Source organism: Bactrocera dorsalis, chromosome 1 (genome assembly GCF_023373825.1).
Source record: "Bactrocera dorsalis isolate Fly_Bdor chromosome 1, ASM2337382v1, whole genome shotgun sequence".
Taxonomy (NCBI): Eukaryota; Metazoa; Arthropoda; class Insecta; order Diptera; family Tephritidae; genus Bactrocera; species Bactrocera dorsalis.
Window position 1 is genome coordinate 9,462,643 of NC_064303.1, and position 26,285 is coordinate 9,488,927.

At 36.5% G+C, this 26,285-nt stretch overlaps 1 protein-coding gene across 2 annotated transcripts in view; it reads right to left on the reverse strand.

Annotated features, from left to right (window-relative positions):
• Positions 1-26,285, reverse strand: part of LOC105223494 (zinc transporter 2) — a 137,415-nt gene that overhangs the window by 67,277 nt on the left and 43,853 nt on the right. The window contains exons 1-2 of one of the 2 annotated variants that reach the window (XM_049452764.1): positions 24,610-24,745; positions 7,007-7,117 (exon numbers count right to left, since the gene is read on the reverse strand). In XM_049452764.1, the coding sequence (XP_049308721.1) occupies positions 7,007-7,117; positions 24,610-24,652 (154 nt within the window). In that variant the 5' untranslated portion in view covers positions 24,653-24,745. Of the gene's footprint in view, positions 1-7,006; positions 7,118-24,609; positions 24,746-26,285 lie in introns of those variants that run through there. The other variant, XM_049452715.1, reaches the window with a different exon arrangement.

The window sequence follows — 26,285 nt, forward strand, 5'->3', positions numbered from 1 at the left end:
TCAAATCATTTCTTCATGTGGAGACTTGGTTATGGACTTAGCAAAAATAACACAATGATTTCTGTGGAATCTCTTTATAGTATACATAAGTATACCTATGAGAGCTGCCATTTGCCTCAAATTCAGCATCCATGATGAAACACCCCAAATGGGTTAAGAGTGATCAAATTCGCCGGGCCTCGAAATATGATTATCTGTAGTACTAGATTCCAGCATCCATCAAGCTGATTGGAGACACGTTTCCAGAGTTTTAGGCCCCGAGGTCTTAGCATTGATTCGGACCACTGTCTCGTTGCAGCGAAGATACGCACAGGCTTATGTGCAGCAAAAAACATTGTGAACAAAACACAAGAAAAGTTCGATGTCAAGAAGCTGCAATCACAATAGACATACGAACGATTTTCTACTCGACTTACACTCCTGCTCTCTGAGAGCATTCATCACCAACTCGCTATAAGGGAACTATGGTACGGCATTTCGAGCTCCTTACGTACAGCTGCAACCGGAACCATTGGTTTTCGGAAAATTCAAAAGAACAGCAGGTTCGGCGAGGAGTACCGTGTCGCAGCGGAGAGTAAACAGACTGTCTACCTCGCAACATTGCGATCGACTAAAACACGTGTGGGATGGGATAGATACCGAGAGTTGAAGAGGGAAGCCAGACGCATTTGCAAACAAAAAAAGAAGGAGGCCAAAATGCGTGAGTATGAAGAGCTTGTAAAACTGGCCGACAGAGGTAATGCTCAACTAACAGAAAGTTTCAAGACCGGAGCATACTCTTGTGGACCCCCAGAGGTGATCTCATGACGGACCCGATTTCCAAAAAGCAGAGGAAGTAGAAAAGTTCTGCTCTGTTGGAAAATCCAAGTGGAGAAGGCCCTGGCTACACTTAGGATGGTTTAATCTGGTAGGCCAATGAGCTGCGCATAGACCAGTTTTGGTCCTTTGCAATACAAGATGGAGTCTCATTACTAGATCCATGGAGGGTAGTCATCCTTTAGGATGCCTGCGCTTAACGCACATTTTAACAAACTCTGCGACCTCACTATCGAAACCTCCTCCAGCATATCACATGGTGAGAACCCCAGATGCTCACAGCGTATTCTTTCCAATGCGGGACAAATGCACAAGCGATGCTCCATTATTTCTCTGTTGCCTTGCTCTAGACATTTCTTGCACTCTTCTCGACCTATCAGCCCTGTCCAGCGGGCGTGTGTCTCCACCAGACAGTGACCGGTTAGTGTTTCGATCATTTTCCTATAGTCCCTTCTAACGAATGCCAATAGCAATTTCGTGTATTTCCGATATACCGTTTTGCACACGACTTTTGCAGTTTTGCACTCAGGTAGCTCGTTCCAACGGGTTTGGCTTTCTTTAGCATGCTTCTGTCAAGATCATAGTATAGACAATGCATGAGTTACCCAATGTTGATCACGTTTTTCGGTGTTAACCGTACACTATTCTCGTCCTGTAGCATTGCCCTCGGTGCGTTTGTGGTTTGGCACCCAGTGGAAGTTAAGTTGCTTTGTTCTAGCAATCCTTTCCACTGCTGTCCTGCTTCCAAGACAATTGTGGCCGATATACACTAGGAGGTTACTGTCTTGATTGCAGATTGGCTTTCTACGTAGATGTTGACTCTGGAATGGACTGCAGGTGTATTAGAGGCCAGCTTCGCCCTTTCGCAATAGCAAAGACCTTAAATTAAAATATACTGCAGTGTTCCGGCAACTTAAGTAAAAGGCTACCTTATACCTAACTCTGGTCAGTATATCCCTGTAACAACTACATGGTCCATTTTCGAGCCTTTTGTATAAATTTTTAGAATGTATACTTTGAACTTTCTTTCTCAGTTGAAAATTGGGATCATGTAGTCGGTATCTGGCAAACCGCCATTATCCACCGAGCTAAGCCCGAAGTTTCAATATGTAAATTCTCCGGCAAACAGTAGCGAAATGGTCTGTAGGTGACCGGTTTAGTACCAGTTCAAGAGGTACCGTTGAAGTAGTTCTTAAAGCTCTCGTTATGCACAGCGCAGCGAGCCTTTGAACCCTTTCCATTGACAAGAGCCTTCAATTTAATGCAAAGATAAAGGATTCTTTCTAAACGTTATAGTAAGCCTTTCAACTGAGCGAAGATTTGTCTGCTGTAGCAACAGTTAAGCTAGATTTAAGAATCTACAATTTTAACTTTAAGCCTTATTTATTTTATTGTAAGCTCAAGTCGCAGCTCAAGTTAAGCCAATCAATAAATTCCAAATAGAAATACATTTCCATATAAATATATTCAAATATTGCCAAATATTCAAGTAATTTCCAACACATGCACATATTTACTCACACACACAAACATATTTTCTCATACATACACGCCGATCATTTAAGCCAACTGCAGCATTTACACTGCAAGCCAGCTACTTTTTGTTGCACTGCCGTTACCTTTATTGGTCCAACTTTCGACTGTCTAAAGAGCCATATCAAATATGCAACTGCTGCTGTGGCACGCTTGACAGGCAGTTCGAAGTTGCAGAAAGCCATGAGACCACTATAAAATTTAGATTTTAGACTACTGTATAAAATGACGGTAAACAACAGCAACAACTGCAGTGGCAACAACAAGAACTTCTGAGGCTACAACAACAACTACAAACACTAACAGCAGTACTAACCAAAAAATCCAAAAATCCGAACATTTTTAGTTGCAAGTCAAATATTGATGCAACTGCTGCAACACAGTGTCTTTTCCAGCCTGCACGTCTCGTTTATTGGTTTAACTCTCCACCGGTTGCAAGTCATATTGATTGTTGTGCTGTTGCCACACACACACGCACCCACCCAGAAATATTTATAGTTGCAAGCGTCATGTATTTAATAGTGGGAATTTATTACAGAGAGGGGAACTGAGGAAGAGTGTAGAAAGGAGTGCTGTGGATGTGAGTGACAAAGCTTTGCATGTGAAGGAGTGAGGCTAGAGGGGTTTATAGACCATGTGCCGCCTATCGATATTTATGTGTATTTGCATTTTTTCGGTTGTTGTGGCATTGCTGTCACATTGTTGGCAAATCTTTTGTTGCCACATGCCACAAATACAGACACACGCAGGTAGTTGCCTAGGATGTGGAGGCACAAAAGCACAGCAAGTGCAAACAATTGTTGGTTGCTTTGTTGCAAGTGTCAGTTGGAGGGTGTATGTATGTATACATACGAGTATATATTTGTATGCCTCTGTCTGTATGTTGCAACATACTTGTCACATATCAATGAGGATCTATACACTAAACGCCGCAGTGTACCACCAACAACCATTCGAACAAACTATCAATTCAGCGTACCACCGACTAACCGTTAGTCCAATTCGACCGACTGACAGGCACTGCCTCAGCTATAAGCTGCAACAACGTCGACGCCCGTAAACCCAAAGCCGTCCAAGCAACAATTGACAATTCTAAGCCGGCATGTTGCATGGCCAAAGCAAGTGTGCAACACAAGTGCTTCACATGGAACACACAAAATGCTGTGACAAATACACTCACTATGCAAGCAACCTTTTTCCTGCCGCTACGTGTGGCATGTGTCCACTTTGCATTTTATTGAAAAGTTTTGCCAGATTTTTATTTGGTTTTCTAAAACACAAATGTCCAGCAGCAGTGCGGCCCATCAGTCAGTTTGTCAATCAGCAGGCATCACTCCGCTTGCGCTCCGCCAGCCTGCACTGCATGCTTACGCTCTTCTCTGTTAGCTTTTCAAGCCATTTTTTTTCTCCTCTTTCTATTGACATTTAAATTTCAAATTTTACAAATTCCCTCTCTTGCTGCGCAGCTTCTGCCTGTTGCTCGTTACTTGCCAACTCGCCACTCGTCACTTCTTGTGCACTTTGTCCAAACTGTTTTCTATTTTCATTTATGCTTCGCTGCATTTTTAATGGAATTTTGTATAACTTTAAAAATTTTATTTAATTGCCACACGGTTGCATGTCTCAATACCCAAGACCCAAGCTGTATGCCGGTATGTGTCCAGTTCTGTGCTGTGATGTTTTGAGTTGTGCAAGTTTCTTCAACTATTCAAATGTTCGTAGTATTGCTGTTGTTGCAGTAAAAGTTTTTCATTACGAAAAAGTAGAGTCTTAGTTGAAATTGAAAGTTTGGTCCCCCTTTTTAATAGTATTTGTGGTGAAGGTGGCCCGTAGGAATAGTAAGTTCACAAAAAGTGGTGGATTTACTTGGAGACATGAAGCTAAGTAGTTGGAGTGCTTTAATCCAAAGGGTCCAAGAGTGCAAGATCTCAGCAACCGCATTCACTTCAATGAGATAGCAGAGAAGATTCGATGACTCTATAGTATTGGCTTATACTAGCGACATACTCGTATACCAAGACTAAGATGTATATCAGTACATCAAGAGCCTTCATAGAGCCCAAGTTTTCAAAATCTCGAGCAATCAGAGCTCACTTCAATGGTTGTGACACCAGAGAGGATCTCAAGATCTAATTATCTTCTACTAGCGACATATACCACGACAAGAAAGGATTTATGAAGCTTTACCCCATACAACCCAAAGTTTCTAGATCTAAACTTAGCGCTATTCACTCCAATGGAATCGCAAAGATAGTTCGAAAACTTAGTGCTCTTTTACAAGCGACATATATGAATACTAGCAAGCACTTATAAATCATTGCTTTATAATGACTAAGTTTCCAAGATCTTAACCAACTGCAGCTCACTTCATTACGGTAAGAAAAAAAATGCAAAAGACTTACTAGACTGTTACAAGAGACATATAGAAACATTAGGAAGTATTGCTGGCGCCTTACTATATAGAGCCCAAGTTGCCAAGATCTCAACCTACCGCAGCTCACTTCAATGAAGAAACAAAAAGTATTCGAAGATTATTATGTAAGCGAAATATACGGAGATTAAAAAATATTTATAGAGCACTACTTCGCAGAGCTCAAATTTCCAATATTTCAGACTGCAGCAGCTCACGTAAACGAAGTCACCAAAGAGATTCGAAAAGCAACTAGTTTTCTACAAACTTGCTATCCTTTCAGTGTTATCAAACACATAAGCCTAGGAATGGAACAAAGCCTTCAAAGATGGTAAAGAGATCGTTAAATAGATTCCTTGTTCTGGACGACTTTCGACCTCTTCAAGTCATGAAAATATTAAAAAAGCGAAAGATATGATGCTTGAAACTCTTCAGGCAGGTGTGAAAGAGATGGCAAGAGTGTTCGACATCGCTCACGAGTCCATTCGAATGATTTTGGTAGATGCCCTGGGTATGAAACACGTTCTTGCTCGACTTGTCCCGACAAAGCTGAATTTTTTTCAAAGAGAGTACCGCAAATAGGTCTCTTTGGACATTGTGTGAATTCCGATCCCACATTCATGGAGAGCATTATAACTGCCAATGAGAGCGACTTACGGGTTTGACATGCAAACAAGGCAACAATCATTGGAATGGAACCCGGAAAAGATATTAATAGATTTACGTATCTACAAAAAGAAACACAGATATTGGCTAAGGTTTGAAAATATTTTTTGAAGAAGATAGGCGCATTGGCAATACTAAAGAATCAGGAAAAGTTCTCTCGAAGAAAGGTTCTGGCATCGAAGGAAATCACGAAACTATGAAAAGAGCCTTTATTGTCAGACTAAATAGCTACACTAGTGTTTAGCAGAAGTAATAAGGCACCAAAATGTACCTTATTCTGCAATTAAATAGATTAGGTATGTCTAAATTCACCAAATATATACAATATACATGTCGTTCAAACCCTACTTCACTGGTCTTCGTTAATCTCAATCTTCTTTTCTGTAGTTTTATAAAAATACGCTGGCTATAGACGTCTGTGGGATAAGACTAATCATTCATACATGAAAATCTTAAAACTGAAAACGGACAATTGATATTAAATATCACTAACAAGTCCAGGAATTAAATATCGGAACATTCTAGTGCTTATACCTAATACTAGGTGTACAATATGGCCCCTACATACCAATTTCCTTATACGATAAAATTTTAAGTAATATACTTTTAGATACTGTCTCATTTTCCGAGATGGCAGCTACCACACAATCATATTTTGCAACTTTTCTAATATTCTTACATATACAACCATGAAACTATTTATGTAAAGACATCTATGTACACAGTCGGCACTAATTGGCATTTTGCAAAATTTATTAAAGTTTTTACTCCTTTATTTCATGTAGAACAAATCTACTAGTTTATATGTAGAACAAATAATTGGAAAAGTCTCAGTTGCTAAATACTCGTACATACAGCGAACAAATACACCTTCTAAATGCCAATGAAGGGAAAGTTAAAAATTCATATGGAAATATTAATATTTCGTTTATGAAAGTGCTGAAGTAAATACAAACATAATTCTTTTAGACGAAAGATCTTGAAACTTCATTAAGGAGCAATTTTCAATTAAACAATTTGCTTTAAAAATCAAACTGAAGAAGTTGTTGATAACTTATTTAGAAATAAATGCATGTAACCTTGCTATGGTAAACAGCAAAATTCGTGGCATTTAGAATTAAAGAATAAGAGAAACGAAAGTAAAAATATGGAACTATGTAGATTAAGAGAAAAGCGAGTTTATTCTAGATATAAACGGTTTTAGGATCAAGGGCTGACATATTAGTAAACCCGAAACAATTTCGAGATGTTTTACAACAGTAAAAGCACTGTAACAACATTGAAATCGAGATAAAAGAGAGCATATGTGGAGATCAGGACTTACACTTAGAAATTAAATCTCTCGGTACCACCTTTTGGAGTACGAACAATTCATTTATCTACAAGTTTCATTACAAAAATCATACCACTTGCTTCGATTTTTTATAAAAAACAATTAAAACCTAAACTCTGATGTCCTGTTCGGAGCAAATTTTCAGAGTACACAAAAATATATACATACGTACTTGCTTGACAAACTTAATAGTAACTAATCAGGTTATTAAAAACTACGAAAGAGATATTTAAATCTGTTTTACTCACCAATAATCTCACAGACCATAAAGACCAAACACAAGATACTAGCGATGATCAGTTTTTTACGAGCCTTCAAATCCACGCCTTCGGTTCGTTGACGATGACAATGGTCGCGTACTAAAAAAGAAAAAAAGAGAAAAAGGAATGTTGAAATGAAGCGTAAGTAAAAATAAATAATATTTAAATACGTATATGATAAGAGGTAAGTTAAAAGAAGGTAAGCTGCAGAGCAAAGCACACCCGTCAACAAATACAGCGAAACAGTTTTCGACTTGCACTCCTGCTCTCTGAGAGCACTCACAAGCAACTCGGTATAAGAGATCTGTGTGACGACATTTCAAGCTCCTTACGTACAGCTGCAAGCGAAACCATTAGTTTTCATAAAGATCGAAAAAACAGCTAAAGAACAACAAAGCGGCAGGGGCCCATGGATTACCGGATGAGCTATTCCAATACGGCGGAAAACAACTGACAAGATGCAAGCATGTTCGACGATTTGAACCTAAGTATACTGTGCTCAATCGGCGCCAGATACCGTGTGATAAGCCTCCTTAATATCGCATATAAGGTCTTATCGAGCTTAGTACGTGAAATACTGAAGGCCACCGTCAACAAATTGAATGAACCTACTCAGTGTGGCTCCAGATCTGGAAAATCTACTATCGACCAGATTTTTTTCATGCACACTATCTGTTCGTCAGTGTTAAAGCCGCCTTTGACCTTTGAAGCCTTTGTCTGAATAATGTATCCCTGCAAAGTTAATACGGCTGTGTAAACCGATGTTAAGCTACAACAAAAGCTCTGTCAGGATCGAGAAGAACCTCTTCGAACCTTTCGTTACCAAGCGAAGTTTCAGACAAAGGAGCTCCTTATCGTGTGACTTCATCAACCTATTGCTGCAGATAATAATTCGAGCTGAAGAACAAAATAGAGTAGGTAACATCTTCTATAAGAGTGTACCGCTGCGGTCTACTAATCTTGTTATCATTGGCCTCAACAACCACGCCGTTAGTTCTGCTTTCCCCAGACTGGTTAAGGAAGCGAAGCGTATGGAGCCGGTTGGGAACCAGGGCAAGAGGAAATATGTCCTGTCATTAAACAAACAATCATCGCATTCGCACCTTTGCTAGCACGTCATTGTTGAGAGTAATAACTATGAAGTTATAGATAATCTCGTCTATCTTGGAACAAACGTCAACACAAACAACAATAGCAGTCTGGAAATCCAACACAGAATCACTCTTGGCAATAGAAGGAGAAGAAGAGAATCATCTCTTGACGAACAAAGACTAAACTCTACAAGTCCCTCATTATTACCGTCCTACTATATTGTGCAGCGGCATGGACAATAACATCAACTGATGAGTCGGCATTAGGAGTGTTCGAGAGAAAGGTTTTTCGGAAGATTTGTGGTCCATTGCCCATTGACAACGGCGAATGTGGCAGTTGATGGAACAATGAGCTGTGTGAGATAGCGACATTCACATATTTCAGAGAATCAAGAGACAGCGGCAGCGCTGACTATGTCATGTTATCCTGATGGAAAAGTACGCTCAAAGCTATAAAGGTTTTCGATTCAGTACCCGCCGGTGGAAGCAGGAGGACATCCATTCTATTGGTGAGCTGAGATGGGAAAGGACATGGCTGCACCTGGTATCTCGAATTGGCGCCAAATAACGAAAAGAAGAAACGACTGACGCACTATTGTTAACTCGGCGATTAAGTAAAGAAAAATAAATACTTGGAAATAATCACACGGTTTTATTGAGCGAACTACTAAAATTAAAGTTCGTTTCGCTAAAATGTTTTTGTTGTCTATAGCTATGTGGTAATCTTTAAAAAAATAAAGGAGCCATTAACCCCCATGAATTGTGGAATGTATCTATAATTTACTTGGTCTGTGTTCGTTCTCCAAAGTGCTTCTCCGCATACATTCTAATTCCATAACCGAAAAAATCGAATTTTAATGTAGCAAATACTCGTATAGCTCAAGACTACAAATTCATTGAACCATTTTCTTTCTGACGCGCATAAATTTTGCAAAAAGTTTCAAACAACGCACAGCGCTTAAAACCCCATAACGACTTTTCAATTCAAAATGAATTATAGCCAAGCAAACCTGAAGCGAGCTACACTCTCGGCTAGAATGGCAAACGCAGCGATGGCGGCAGCGCGTACACCATATGCAAATAATAACCCGACAAAGTAGCGGAAAGCGCAATCGAACGTTAACGGTGCACAGCGGTGCTTTGGAGAGTATATAAATGTATACATAAATACATACACATACATATAGATATATATACATATATGTGTGTATATATATAAATAGAGAGATATATGGATCGAACTGCCAGTACCAGCCGACTGATTGCCACTTTGTTGCCGCCTGAAAGTCGATTAAATTCTTTATTGCATTTGCTGCAGTTGCTTCCCCTCACACACAGTCACTCTCAGCCAGCTTTCTGCACCTCTGAAGTGCACTGCCGTGAGCCGGTGCAAACTGATCCAACAGCACGACTGCCACGCGACACCCATTTTCCAGTGCTGACAATGTGCCAACTGCTTTTTGAGTAGAGAAAATTTTTTTTTCAAAAAATAGTTTAAAGAAATTTCAAAAAAAAACAAAAAGCAGAAAAAAATAAATGAAAAAATTAAATTCGCCAACTTTTATTTGTCTTTTCGAATTTTACTTTTGAAATTATATTCTTTCCTTCATTTGGCTTATTGCACTTTTTTGTTAAATTTTTCACCAAATACATACATACATTTGCAGTAACTATATAAATATATGTATACACTTATATGTATGTGTGTGCGTGCGTCTTTCGCATACTTTTTCAATTTCGCCACGCAATGCAAACAGTTTTTTCGCGTCCTCGTATTTTTGTGCGACATTTGCATGCTAAATGTGTGTTAGTGTATGTGTGCGTCGCGCGTAACTCAGCCAAGAAGCCGAGAAACCGTGCGCTTTCGGCGGCGACCAACGCTCATACAACACAAGTGGCAACAAAATTAAATTCCTTTCAACTTCATTTCGCTACTTTCTTTCTCAAGTTGCTTTCTTTCAAATATTCGATGACTTTTTGTTGGCAACATAAGTCTTTCTTCGCGTTTTTTATACCCTACGCAACATGAAGATGGTGTATAATTATTTTATTTGAGAAAAGGAGTCATATAAGTCAATAATAACCATCATGGCTTTTTTAGCGGGGGAATTGCTGAAAACCCTTATTTTTACCGACCTACAAACACCTTCGTAAAAATGGAGCAAATAAACCGTTAGGAAGTTGAAATTAATTTTCGTCGACTAATTTTATCTTGGCTTGATTGAGTACAAAAATGAACGCATTCGGTTGAAAATTACACCCTGCTATCATAGAAAAATTTATTTGTTTGTGATCTTTTAGGAGTTTATAAATAAGGATGGAGTTGAAATTCATAACTGTCGACTCATTTTTCTTTCACATTCACGTGTCCAAAAACGAACACATTCGGATGAAAATTAGACTTAGCTGACATAGATCAAATTAATTTTTTTTCAGCTTGTAGAAACAAATTCGTAAGTATTGGGTTGAAATTCATAACTGTCGACTCATTTTTCAATCACATGCACGTGTCCAAAAACGAACGCATTCGGGTGAAAATTAGATCTAGCTGTCATAGATCAATTCAATTTTTTATGAGCTACTACCAACTAATTCGTAAGTATGGAGTTGAAATTAATAACAGTCGACTCATTTTTCTATCACATTCACGTGTTCAAAAACAAAGACATTCGGATAAAAATTAGACCCAGCTACCATGGATAAATTTATTTCTTTGTGATCTGGAAGGAGCAAATTCGTTGGGGTGGAGTTGAAATTTATAACTGTCGACTAATTTGGTCATGATTTGGTTGTCCATAAAAATCAGTGCACTCAGATCAAAATTACACCTTGCTCCTATAAATACCTTTAGACTTTTGATAGGTGCAAATAATCATTTATGGAGCTGAAATCTTTTATTGTCGACTATTTTTGTAAGAGCATTGTTCTGCTGAATAATGGTTGTGATTAAATGAAACCCAAGCTAAGCTGTCATATAACATTTCAATATTCAAACCTCTGACAAGTGTAAATATTAGGCTACGAAGCTGAAACTTAGTATTGTCGAGTAATTTCGTCTACAAATGAACATGCCAAGAATTGGTTGTGACCGGGTGGAAATTACAAACAGGTACCATATAACTATTTATTTGGTCGTCTGGTAAATAAAAATAAATATTATTGAAAAAAAATTTGGTGCTGTCAACTCAGTTTACCATCTCATATAAATAAGCTCACCCTAACAAAAATGTACAAAAAGTTTTTTGTCTCGAGCTGGAGTACTTAAACTTTAAGATTCTCGGCATTGTTTATTTCGAACATTTTTTCTTACTTTACCCAAACTTTCTTTAATAAGCGCTCTTCTAGTCGCCTTCAACACTGTTTGCTCTGCACTCGCGGTCGCCAAAGTGCCCGTTATTCGCTTAAATTCTACCTCAACCACTGCCTACCTACTCCTGCACAGTTAAATCCGCAAACACTCAAGCATTCTGTCCTAGCACACGCCAACACACATACATATATTTCTACACATAGCTTGATTGGCCTGTTCGTTGCACCCCAGAATTCCCATTCAGTCAATTTTTGGGTTACTGCGCAAATTTTAATTGATTCTCCCTTTTAACTAGTTCGCTTCCACTTTGCTACACTTGAAAAGATATATCTACACAACAACAGCAATAGCAAAAATATATTCAACAAACAAAATGAATAAAAAATTAACGGTTAAAAACTGTTGCTAGCTCGATTACAGGTGCCCCACGTACGAACAACAACCAAAAGCTGACTTTTAAGGACAGTCTCACACTCGCGCTCTACAACGCGGCGGAACGTTCGTGAGTGCGCGGAAAGAGGTGGCGCCTGAAAAGGTAAAATTAAATCAATTTCGTTTGCAGTTGTTGAAGTCTTTCGTTTTTGTATTTTTTTGGCAGCAAACGGCATCGCACGAGGGCCACGCGAGCGAGCAGTCATGTGTAAGCGACCGGGTTGTAACAATTGAAGCTATCAGTTTAACTCCTCGATCCCTTTTATTAAATTTCATTTCCAACTCTCTTATTTTTTTTTTCATTATTAAATTTTTTGGCAATCAGTAATGTGCTGCGCCACCGAAGACTGCTCGCTTCATTGTTGTGGCTGCAATGTGGCATGAGTCGTATACTCGTTTTTGAATGTGGCTTGTGTGTATGTGTTGTTGATGAAATGTTACCTGAGGTTGAGTTCAAAGAAATTTTTCCGTAAAGGTAAGAATTTAACGATGTAAATGGAAAAATTATAAGTAAATGAGCCTTTTGGATGGATGAGCCTTTAGGAATTCAACTCTCTTCAAGAATCAATCCACATATGAAATCACTCAATTGGCAGGGTCTTATTATATAAGTAGATACTCATAATCAAATAGATGCATAAGGCTCTAATAGAGTGGTTTCAAGACCGGAGCATACTCTTTTAGAATCCCCAGAGTTGATCTAATGACTAATTCCCAGACAATACTGAAATTATAGAGGAAACACTTCTCCAGCTTTCTAAATGGTAGCAAAAGCATAAGACCAGGAGATGGTAAACCCGATTCCCTAATCGATGACGATAGACCAGACGATCCATTGTCCAACCAAAAAGAAATTCGAATAGCAATTAACCGCTTGCGGTGACGAACTGATAAGGAGCATACATCAGCTTCTTTGTAGAAGTTGGTCGGACGAATGCATATTCGACGATTGAAACTTATGAGTGCTCTGTCCAATCCATAAAAAGGAAGACCCCACAATCTGCTCCAACAACCGTGAGATCTCCCTCCTCAACATCGCATATAAGTTTCCATCGAGCATATTGTGTGAAATATTTAAGCCCAGAGTCAACAAACTGATTGCACCTTAACAATGTGGCTTCATATCTGGAAAATCTACAATCGACCAGATGTTCACCATGCGCCAAATCTTGAAAAATACCCTTCAAAGGAAGATCTGCACACACCACCTCTTCATCGATTTTAAAGCCGCTTTCGACAGCATCAAAAAAACCGGCTCTATGTCGCTATGTCTGAACTTGATATCCTCGCAAAGATGGTTCGTCTGTGTAAGCTGACGTTGAGAAACACCAAAAGTTCCGTCAGGAACGGGAAAGACCTCTCCAAGCCGTTCGATATCAAGCGAAGTTTCAGACAAGGAGATTCCCTAACGTGTGACTTCTTCAATCTATTGCTGGAGAAAATAATACGAAATCCAGAACTAGATAAGGAAGCACAAAACTGTCATCAAAAAACCAATCTTCGCACTCGCGACTTGGCTCTCACGTCACTTAAGCCGAAAGAACCCTAGGAGAACTATGAACAAAGAAATGTCTAAATATATAGATCAAACTTTTCGGACATTGTTGAAATATCCAATCAGATGGTAACTGAAAAGCCAGTATATTTTTAACTTGCCTTAAGGCAGAAAAGGCCTCTTTCTGGATTTCTGAAGAGAAATTTTAAGTAGGTGTCCTATCCAAAAATGCTTGGGACATATCGAGACTACTTCAACAGTCGAGATGGTAAACTTATAAACGTATTTTGTTGATCAAAGCTTATAAAAAAATTGAATCAGGCTTTCACAATCGGCCATATGCCAGTAGGTCCTTTCAATATTTAGATAATATTAAGGCACACACCAGGGTATAATAGACCTTAAACCGCTGTGCAAACGTCAATTTAATTCCATTCCAAAGCACACACCTCAAATGGGAGGAGAAACTCAATCAGGCAGCTAATCAAGGTGTAAGCGCGAATTATATATCTTAAATACTTTCATATAATTTTTCCTAACCTAACGTAACCTAAAATCAGGTTAATACACAGCAATGCGAAAGCCTACACATGTGTTATCGTTAGTCCTTTGAGCATCCCCCAATTTCATTATTTTTTATTTACATAGATCTAATTAATTTTGCATATCGAACCAATTATCTTGATTAATAATGTTAATTTTATCGGCAAAATTAATAATCCCTTATCATTATAATTAATTTATGTAAATGATGTGTGATTGCCCTACTTAAAATAAATTACAAATTCCAGAAAAAACCCGGAAATGTATCTCAAGCACGTAAATAAGTGTGATAAAGCAGATCACAACAAATTATGGCGGCAAAAATGTTCATAAGCCAATACACGTGCTGAGTTACGTTACACATACATACATATGTATGTACATATGTTAAGTATTTATAGGCGACATCTACATATGTATTTAATTATAATAATTAAATTGGTTTAAATTACTGCGCGATAACTACACGCCTGTAATTTTTTACGCCTACGCAGTACAACAAAAACAAAATGAGCCTCTACGGGTATAATCAGCTACTTAAATATGTGACGTATGTTTCTTAGACATACATACATACATACATATATATTACAAGCATGTTAACTAGTCAACATTTAATGTTGGAGTAACGAGAACTGTTCGACAAAAGTTTTGAGTAAACCTACCTAAATTTATTTGTAGTATTATACAAAAATTTCTAGTAATTCTTCTGTTACCTTTTTTAAATTTTTATAAAAGAAATTAAATTTTTTATAGATGGCAACACTGCTCAAAAAATTTTTCTTCATTTAATTTTGGTATTATTAAAAAATGTATATATTTTTTGTTATTAAAAATATACAAATTTCTACAACATAAAATAAAACAAAATTTTTGGAGGTGGCAACACTATACAATAAAGAAAACTCTTTTTTAAGATAGCAACACTGTTCAAAATTGTTTCTTCATTAGATTTTAGTATTGTCAAAAAATGTACAATCCATTTTCTATATAAAATATAAAAATATCAACATACAATAAAACAAAATTTTTAAAGATGGCAACACTGTTCAAAGAACTTCTACATAAATTTTTAATATTGTTCAAAAATTTATAATTTACTTTTTATTTAGAATATACAAATTTCTACAACTTAAAACTAAACTAAAGTTGTTTAAGATGGCAACACTTCTCAAAAATTATTCTACATTAATGTTTAGTACTGTTAACAGATTTATATTTCACTTGCTATTTAAATATAAAAATTTCCACAACTTTAAACAAAACATTTTTTTAATTTATATAAATATGTATATACAAATTTCTACAACTTTACACAAAATTAATTTTTTAAGGTGGCAACATTTCTCAAAAATTTTACTGCATTATTTTTTTGTATTGTCAAAAAATCTCTTATTTAAAGTATTTAAATTTTTTCAAATAAAAATGTTAATTTTTTTTTTAAGGTGGCAGCACTGCTCTATAAACTTCTGCATTAATTTTTAATATCGTTCAAAAATTTGTATTTCACTTGATATCTAAAATATATTAATTTTACCAAACTAAATTTTTTTGAAGATGGCAACACTGCTCTAAAATTTTTTCTACATTCAACAATTTTTATGCCTTTTCAGTTGGTAATTAAGTAAAGTCTGTAATTTAAATTATCCAAAAAAAAATGTGGCAACCCTGGTCTAAGGTCGCAATATTTTTCATATAAATATTTAGGCAAAATTTTGTTATTTTACTTTTACTTCGAAAACGACATGTTAAAGTTAATGTTCAATTACTTTTCAAAACCAGTTATGTAAATGTGGCAACGCTAGTCGTAAAGTGACTAAATCAAACTACTGTCAACAACGCTTCGATTTATTAATTAAATTTTAATGAATTAATTTGTAGATGTTAATTATTCAGATTCGGAATTTCATACTACGCTTTCAAATATGTGGCAACTCTATATGCCAATTTTGAATAAAAAAATATTATAGTTTAAAGGGTTACATGGGTTAACGGGTTTCAAAAATCGATGTTTTTATATTTTCTTATTAAATTCTTCAACACCTCTAGAATTTTGTCCCAAATTTTCAATTTTATTCCGAGTAAAAGCTTCGGAGATACAGCCTGGAGAACTTTTGCGCTCGAGGCTAGCGGCTAGCTAGCGAAAATTTTAATAGAATATTTCATTTTTTATATGAGAAAAAAATTGTTGAACAAAAACTGTTTTTTACCCGAAGAAACACATGTAACCCCTTAAAGTAATTTTATGGGTTCTAGAGGTTATTCTCGATATCCGGCCAATACATGTTCAGTCGGATATGATGCAGTGTTTATGAAGAGTAGGCTCAATGTGCCAGGTTATTGGAGCTAAGCTCAGCGGCACTATGTGCTCTAATATCTTGCTCTTGTTACAGTACTCGGGCTAGATTGGTTACATTAACCGAAAAAAGAGATTCACGGAAAGTTAAACACAATATATTTCTTACTCCACTATCGATCACAGTTGATACTTTCTTCTCTTTACTTCTACCGATCTCTCAAAGAGTGAAACAGGAATAGGAGCAGTCTTCTATGTAGCAGAAAGCAAAATGGCTACAATTCTCCTAGTCAGTAGCTGAAGATAGACTTCTGTGGAAAAATGATCAGAAGAAAGATATAAAAAATAGAACTTCTGGTAAGATAAATAAAATTATTCCTCAACATAATTCTAGTGATACAGGCAGAGTGTGTAGGCCTTGGAATGTTTTTTCTCGAGAGACATCCCGCCATCATTGATATACTTCTTCTAATAGTTGACTCTAGAGGAAGACCTCGTGTCTTGAAAAACTATCAACACAGGGTATACCCACAAGTATTTTGGGCTAGTTTTTCACGGTGAACCAAAAAGCTTCTGCTTTAGATAAGATGGAATTCAGCAATGACTGCCATAATCAAAGCAGGGCATCTATCTCTACAGTTTCATCTTTAAAGAACTGGTAAAGTAGGGTCGTCGGAATGCAGAGCATGTGGGAAGGATCATGAGACGCTAGAATATTTCCTCTGTCAATGCGAAGATTTCAGTCAACTGAGACGGGATATCAGATTAAAAATCAATCAGCAACTAATGGTCTTCCAACACATTAAAAACCTCTAATTAAAAATCGAACTACTGTATAATCAAATAAATGAATTCAAAGTAAATCTTTATTTGTCAATATAATTTTCACATGTGTAGACAATTAATGACAAAAAAAATCATAACAATTGCTCAAAGTAACAATTAAATGCGCTGTTGTTGCTGTTTTACAACTTTTTTCATATCATCACACTGCTGAGCCGAACTAATTAAGCGGGGCACAGCTGTGCTGTTAACCCGTTGCCAGCCTTCGGGGTCACATTTAACACGCTTAACAAGCGTCACTCTGTGGCGAGCGCATTTAAACACGAGTTGTTAATTTTTTACCGTTATTGCTTAAGAGAAAACCTCGCAAAAAATATGCGTATGCAAAAAACCATGTTGCACCAAAAAAGTAGCACCAACAACAAACAGCAATGTTACAACGAAATTAATTTATAGTGCAGCAGAGTCAGTGCAACATGAAAACAATTTCAATGCTGCAAGTAAAATTTATGAATACAAACAGCGAAATGCAAAAAAGAAAACACAAAACGCAAGGCAAAAAAAAAGCGAATAGACACTGTGCAGCGAATCAGCGGCAACCGAAAATATTTATAATAACATGCATACAGTCGTGTGTAAGGAAATAGCAACTGTACTCTAATTGATGCAGGTGCATTGCTGCGAAAGTCTCGCTGAGGCTCAGAGAAGCTGGGAATATGTAGAAGCAGCGTTTGAAAAACTACGCTACTCCCATAGCATTTCATTTTACTCTTGCTACCGCTCTCACTTTGTCGGGAGCCACAGCATAGCCTTAGCAGAACAATGTAAAAGAAGTGCTCTACTCTGCTCCGAGTTTTGTTAGGTAAAAACTATAGCTGGAGCGGGAGCAAAAAATTAAATTCTGCGCTATGCTCTGGCGTAGCGGTAGCAAAAAATTGGGAGCGGTAGCACAGCAGAGCTAATGAAAATTTTCATGTGCTACAACTCCCGCATGTGTTTGTTGTTTTTTTTTCTTTTTTTGCTATTTTCTGTCATAATATTTGAATTAATTGAATAATTCAAACAAAAAAATGTTATGCAAATCATTTTGGCACTTGTTGCGTCAAGTGACTTTATAAATCTAAAATCAAATATTTTAAGAAATATATTAATAAAGTCAATTAGATAATAATTGAATAAATTATACATATATATTTTTTTATTATGTAAAATATTTACCATTTTTATATTACCAAAAACATCATCTATTCCTAATGTATTACAATACTCAATTCTATGAATTTTCGAAATTAATTTTAACTACATTACTTTCCCCTTTTTTATATACATTAGGGTGTTTTTTTTTTAACTATTATTTTTTTTCAGTTTCCTTGAAATGTTTAGCCCTAAATATTAACATTAAAAACTGGTAAAAATTGTCCATAGAAAATACACGACAATCCTGATTTCTTATCTTTAAATTCCTACAGATCAGAGGTATTTTAAGGCATCGCTTGACTTTAGACACATGTTTCTCAGAATTGTTCACTCTACAAAAGTGCCCACAGCAACAAAGTCGAAACTCACACCGGCGAGGTATTACGGGGCTCTAAACTTGATTTTTCCAAGAAATTCGCATTTGCACGAAATGTGAAGAAGAAGAGTGATCAATTCTGAGAAACATGCGTCTAAAGTCAAGCGATGCCTTAAAATACCTTTAAAGATAAAAAATCAGGATTGTCGTGTATTTTCTATGGACAATTTTTACATTCCTTGGTCCAGTTTTTAATGTTAATATTTAGGGCTAAATATTTCAAGGAAGTTTTTGTATGGTATTTCCAAGGTAAATAAATGGTAAATATTTTACATAATAAAAAAATATATATGTATAATTTATTCAATTATTATCTAATTGACTTTATTAATATATTTCTTAAAATATTTGATTTTAGATTTATAAAGTCACTTGACGCAACAAGTGCCAAAATGATTTGCATAACATTTTTTTGTTTGAATTATTCAATTAATTCAAATATTATGACAGAAAATAGCAAAAAAAAGAAAAAAAAAAACAAACACATGCGGGAGTTGTAGCACATGAAAATTTTCATTAGCTCTGCTGTGCTACCGCTCCCAATTTTTTGCTACCGCTACGCCAGAGCATAGCGCAGAATTTAATTTTTTGCTCCCGCTCCAGCTATAGTTTTTTACCTAACAAAACTCGGAGCAGAGTAGAGCACTTCTTTTACATTGTTATGCTACGACTATGCTGTGGCTCCCGGAAAAGTGATAGCGGTAGCGATAGCATAGCAATAATTCTAGAAATTTTGCTGCTACGGAGTAGTAAATGAGAACCCTGTGTAGAAGTCCATATAGTGTCACCCTGAAATTTTTCCACCTTCAATAGTATTCGTAAAAACTTGGACCACTGCTTCCAGAAATTACTGCTGGTGGTTGCTTCTTCATTCAGAGACCAACTTGAGAGATGTGTATGGGGAGAAGACTCTGGACAAGAGGAGCAATGAGTTTTTTCACGAATAGGTCTCAGTTTGGAAGGAACGTTGGAGGTGACGTCTCTTGAAGGAGTTCTTCGTCAAGCTTGGTTTAAGGATATCGGATTCCTGTGGTATCTTTCAGGCAGAAGTCGCTGCTATTAGAATAGCAGTAGACCTATTGCAATTTCTTTCAGGAAGGCCAGCATTCACTCCGACATTAGAGTGGCAATACTAGCGTTGAGCTCGCAAACTGTGCACTCAAAGCTTGTCAGGGAGTGTCTAGCCACTTAGATATAGCATCAAACTACTTTATCATCAGACTTGTTTAGGTGTCTGGTCAAAGCAGAATTGCACCCGGATGAGGTACCTAGAGGCACCACCCGGACACAACAAAATAGGAACGAGTTGGATCGCCGTTATCATCTTGCATTCTAGTACTAGACCTATGGACCTCCCATGCACTTAGCAGGCGTTGATTTGGACGACCAGCCCCGGTGTGACTGTGGGATCCCTCTGGCATAGATTAGAACGTAAGAGATCTACTGAGTTAGTCCTTAGCAAAGTTCATCTTGCCGCCATCGAACCATTCTTACTGGACATCGTACACCTTCTTGTAAGGCTTGAAATTCAGTCGAATGCAAACTGTCAAAGTTGTATGAAAGAAGGTGAAGCGGAAGCATCCAAGCTCTTTTTCCTCCATCATGCAGTTTTGCATGACTAAGGTTGAAAACTTCTCGCCAATCAAGCCTTCTGGCCGAAATTGATATTATCCTCCTCAACAAATTTGTGATAGTCTCAGCCGGATCATTGGCTCCAATGTTCCAGTTACGATCGACCTTTTAATCTACCCTAACTCTTAATATTAACCTGTGAAAACAAGCTAAGTTTGGCCGACACGATTCATAAATACAGAGAGGAGTCCATAGAAGCATGGTTAATGAACTTTTGGAACAGGGACGAAACAAAAGCATCGTTATCGAAAACATTTTCGCCACTTTAAAGGGTGGAGTGAAGACAGTTCAAAACAAGTACCAAGATAAGAATGAAGACTACCACTTGATATTAAGGGATATCTATTATAAAACTAGATCATAATTAGAGTTTAATCTTTTAGTAATTTACATATTTTCGATTGATCGTCCCTTTCTATCTAAAGTTTCTGAAAACTTGACCACAAGAAAATGGTTTTGTGGTGGTTAACCGTCTAAAATCGCGAAACAAACTCGGATCTTCTTTATCTGTATTATATCTGAGTTCTCAGATAGCACAAGCCAGAAGCGATTGTTTCAGCTTATGAACTGGCTTATTTGTGTTCTTATTACTCCCAATTCCCAGCATCATATCTCAAGTAAGCCAAGACTATAGGATAGTTTGCGCGAAAATGTTTCCTTAAATATTTACAGCCAGGTTTTCAAGAAGACCTCTTGGTCTTACTCACTTCAGACTACAATACTTGCTGGTATATAAGCTCGGTTGTACTACCTCTTTTGAAAAATAAGCCCTTATTTCCGAGAAGTATATGTTCTGACTGAGAGACTTTCACTCCAAATTCTTAAAATTTTAGCGAACAAAACCTTCAAATGTAACTTTTCATGTAGAGCCGAAGCCATCGAGTCACTCATCAATCGTATCGACAGAAGTCCTGCAGCGCTTCTACAGCGCGGACGATGGAGCTCGTCGAAACATCCTGTAGTACAGATCCCGAAACGTTCCGACCTCAGAGTTGCAATTAAATTCGAAGTCAGATCGAGTTTAAGGACTTCCTACTAGAAGGGGTTTCCTACTTTATGTAGAAGTGTAATGAATTTTTAAAACAGAAACAGATTCCAGTTCTGAATTATGAGTAATAATGGATATTACAATGATAGTTTGATGTCAATCTAGAGTCAAAGCTATCAAAGTTTTGTCGTTCAACCCAATGTATTTTAAAGCTCAAGAGAACCATTGCCCATTTTCTTCTCACCACTGTACTTAGACGCCGTGTGGCATGTTTGTATACATTTAACAACAACAACAAAGGCTCTGTTCGTCCCAACAGTAGCAAAGAAAAATCGCCAAACAAAGCGAAATTGTGGCACAACAAGCCCAGAAACGGAGTAGCCGCCATTAAGGGCCACCTCAGAAAAAATTATGTACTGTGGTCATGTGGAAAAAAATGCAACGGTGAGATGAATCAACAGCATTAACAAGAACAACGACACTCAGTAGCCGCCAACCGACAGCCGACAGGCAGCAGCCACGAGCCACCAGTAGAAACAACACTAAAATCCACAAACAACAACAACAAAAGCAACACGGCTTAACACTTGACAATGCAACACGCGGCCACAAGCGAGGCCACATCACACTCGCACACATACATATGTAGGAGCCATATATGACAGCACCGGAAGCGTTCCGCCGAGGCGACATCGGCAGTGGCAGGGAAAATGTCGCTTGTTTTTTGGCATGTTCAAAGTAAAATTTCATGTAGGACGCGTACAACCAGGTTCCACAGCTGCAAGTATGCATGCCACGAGTGGTGGCAACCGAAACCAAAAAAAAAAAATAAAATGTGTTGCATAAATGCAACAGTGTTAATAAAGTGGCCCATAGGCGCAGCTTTGTTTTGAGCAATTTAAATATTATCACATTCTTATTATTTTAATTGCTTAACTCCTCTTTTTGCTAATTAGAGAAGACGGTTTTGCACCTATGATAATCTCATGCTTTGTTCGCAAGCTTTTAAGTAGCACATGATGATGAATGGTACGGATCGAAACTTTTACTCTCTAGCTTCTTCTTCTGTATAGCTCTATTCGCCATTCACTTTCAGTTCCAATACTACTTACCTATTTCCGTCTCTCTTTATTTCTCTATCTCATTCTCTCTACAACTTTTTATCTTCTATTTCTCTTGTTTTTTTTTTTGTTAGTCCTGACAATCTTTAACCTTTACAGCCTTTAAGATTATCCTTTATGTCCCTTCCCATTCTCTCTCTTTCAATCTGTCTTTTCCTCTTTTCATTTATGATTTTCACTCTACCACTATCTCGTTCTCTGTCTGCTCATCATTTCTATCTGTGATCCCCACCTTTTATTATTCATAATTTGACTCAATAAATCTTCTATATTTTTCCAACATCTTTCTTTCACTCTCTGTCACCCTATAGCTTTAAGTCTTACTTTATCTTTCCCTTTCTTTCTCTCTACTAATCTATAACTCTAATTCTCAATTTATCTCTCTCTGAGTCTACTGTTCTATCTTTTACTCTTTATTCCTTTGATTTTACTTGCTTTTTCTCCATGACCTTTCAACTACCATCCTCCCCAATCCACACCCCGATTCTTTTTTCTCTCCTTTCTCTCTTTCTCTACTAATTTAAATTTCTCTCTCTCTCTCCACTAATCTATCTTTCTCTCTCTCACTATAGTATGTCTCTCCCTTTCTTTCTTTTGCTTTCACTGTATGTCTACCTTTTTTACTTTACTATATCTCTTCCTCACTTTCTATCTGTTTTTACTCCATTATCTTTCAATTATCCAAAACTAATCATAGTGAGATTTAAAACTCGCCTCGAACCAAGTTAGAAATAGGCGATGTAGGCAAAGGGGTGATTCAGTTATATCAAAAACGCAAGCGGTCGAGAAATCATTGAAGACATGCCTGATTCTGGAAGACCTTCGATCCTTTCAACTGTTGAAAATATTAAAAAAGTTAAGGTTACCGTGCTTGAAAATCGTCAGGCGAGTGTTAGAGATATGACAAGAAAGCTCGACAGTTCTCGCGAGTCCGCTCAAATAATTTGGTGGAAATGGTTGCGAATTCCGATTCGCTGAAGCATAGGTTTATGAACAAGTCAACAATCATTTGAATGGAAGGAAAAAACGAGACGACCTAAAAAAAAAATACGCCAATGCCGTTCAAATATCAAGGTAAAGCTGACTGTTTTTTTCGATATTCATACTTTGATGCATCATGAATTTGTAGATGTAGAGGGTTGCCACCTTTAAAACTATGGCGAATTCTTAAAAATTTATTAGTGCTCAAAGCAAAAGCTCCAAAACACTTCTATTTCTATTGTTAGGATATTTTTCATAGGGTCGCCACCTTCATAAATATGCTGGATTCTTCATCAGTATTAATTTACAAAGTGAAAGCTCCGAAAATAGCAAATTAAACGATCAATACTGTTAGAATTTTTCACATTTTTACTAATTAGTAAGCATATGTCTTAAATGGGGTTGCCACCTTTAAATTGGATTTTTGATTTTTTTTCAATTTGCAAAGCAGAATTTTCGAAAAAGACAGATTGCTCAAATCGTTACCATTAGAACTTAATAACTAATTTTTTAATAGGGTTGCCGAGTTTTATTAATAAAGTTGCCATCTTTAAGGATTTAGGTTTTTTGCAATTTTACAATTTACAAATAGAAAGTGACGAATAAAGCGCAGAAAGTATCTATTATGTTATAAATCTCTTACATAGGGTTGCCACCTATAAATTCAGTATTTTATATTTTACAATTTGTAAACCAGTAGCTTCGAAAAACATATATTGCTCGAATCTACAGTGTTATAATAAATTTGTATAGGGTTGCCAAGTAAAATTATAGTGGATTCTTGAACCTTTCAACTGACTATTTTTTGTTAAGGTTGCCAACAGCAAGATAATTAATTTTTCAAATTTACAAAAGAAAAATAACCAAAAACAAATGCCGCTGATATATTTTTTACATAGGGTTGCCGAGTGAAACTATAGTGGATTAGTGAACTTTTCAATTGACTATTTTTTATTAAAGTTGCCACCTATTAGAATGCCCTTTTTTATAATTTACAAGAAGAAAATAATTAAATAATTACCGCTGGAATATTTTTCAATAGAGTTGCCGATTAACACTATACTGGACTCAATTGACCATATAAGATTGCTACCTGTAAGAATTTTTTTTTTTACAACTTCCAAGGGGCGCAAATAACAAAAAATAAATATCGTTAAAATATTTTTTACATAGAGTTGCCAACTTAAAATTATTACCTATTCTTATCCTTAGAGCACTTTTAATAGAGTTGCCAGATTTTTTAAATTTTTTTTGTACAACACAATTTGTTTTTTTTATTCATATTGAAAATGTTTAAGGAAATTTTAATTTAAAAAAATTAATTACAAATTTATTCCTCTATTTACCTGCTTTCGCCACGTGGCCGTTCAAATCAATGCGAATTTCCATAGTTTATTTTCAGAAATATAATTAAATATATGTTAAGCAGCAGTAAATTAACAAAAAAATAACTTCAAACAATAAAAATTGACAACACACAATTTTCTATGAAAGAAAGTATTTTAAATATTTTTTTTTTAATTTTTGCCTATACTTTTACACAAAGACAATTACTCTTGTTGTAGCACACTACAAAAAAAAACGATAAAAATATTCCCCAAGCAATTAGTTAGACAATTTTGTTATTAACTAAATTATTTATAAACTTAACTGCTGTAACAACAGCAACAACACGCACTACCGTCACAACTAAACAACGCGCTGACGCGGAACATTTGCCCACTGACATTTTTTATACAAGCTATATACTTTTTTATTTTGTGAGCACTTTGAGACACACTGCAAGTTTTCATTTTTTAATCTTCAACACGTGTTTGTTGGTGTAAATAAATCAGTAATTGTCAGTGAAACACAAATCTATAATTAATTTAATTTGTTTGACGAACGCGCGTGCGCGCCCGCACAAAGCGCTCCAACAACCGAAACTGTATGTACAACAACAATAACACACAGAACGTTTAGCGTAAAAAAGGTAGATACTGTTAACACTGCCGAATATTTTCCTTAGAATGCGCCAACAACGAAGCGCGAGCTGAAACTGAGGATGGGCCAAGCGCTGTCGCCGGTCAATAGCCCATCGAACGCGACACAAGTGGCAATAAAACGTATTAGTGAGTGCAAATAATACGCTTTTAAGTTGTTTGTTGTCATTGTTGCTTGTATTGTGTTGATCGCGATCGAATTGTTTGTGTTGTTGCTGTTGTAGGCAGCAACGACTGATTGTGATCTGTTGACGTTCGAAGTCATTGCTAACTTCTACGCGTGTATTTGATCGAGTGGACAAGGGTTGTGAGCATTTTTTGTCTCTCCTTATAGTATTTACGCTTACAAAAGCTCAGCGAATGATTCCAGTTCATTCACTGAATTACTTTCTCAGTGTTCATATGAGTATAAATGTGTAAGATCTTGTTGCCTAAAATCATCTTTTTTTATTCGAGCAAATTGAGTGAACCTTTTCGAGTGGTATTTCATTACCTGATCAATGGTTAATTCATTTCAATCCTCAAGTTGACTCAAGGTTGAAGGCTAATTAATATATGACAGCTTATCCAGTTAAAGCTTTATAGATTGAGAGCATTAAGTATTAGCTTAAACTAATCGCTAGCAAATACTAAAATGGACAAAATTCATAACCATGTTTAGCGCTGGGTCCGTTGATGTTTTAACTAAAAGATGGCATAACAAACCTTCTACAATTCCCAGCTATATAACTTTGACTTCACGAGGGCCAACAAACTTGAAGTCTCTCTCTATTTCTCTCTCTTTTAATAATAGGATTTGTACTAAATTTTATACGAATCTACGTTAAGCAATTATGATTCGTATCTGCCTCTCGTTTCAACTCTTTACCTATTCCTTCTTTTCTTTCTCTCTCCCTTTCTTTTCTTTCTCTCTCTCTCTTCATGTCATTGTTTTTTTTTTTCTCTACTTTCTTGACTCAGTTTTGCTAAGCACTCTCTTCAATAGTTATGTCAATTGATAATACTTCAGACCCTAGTCCTTGTTTTAATCAAAGCTATAT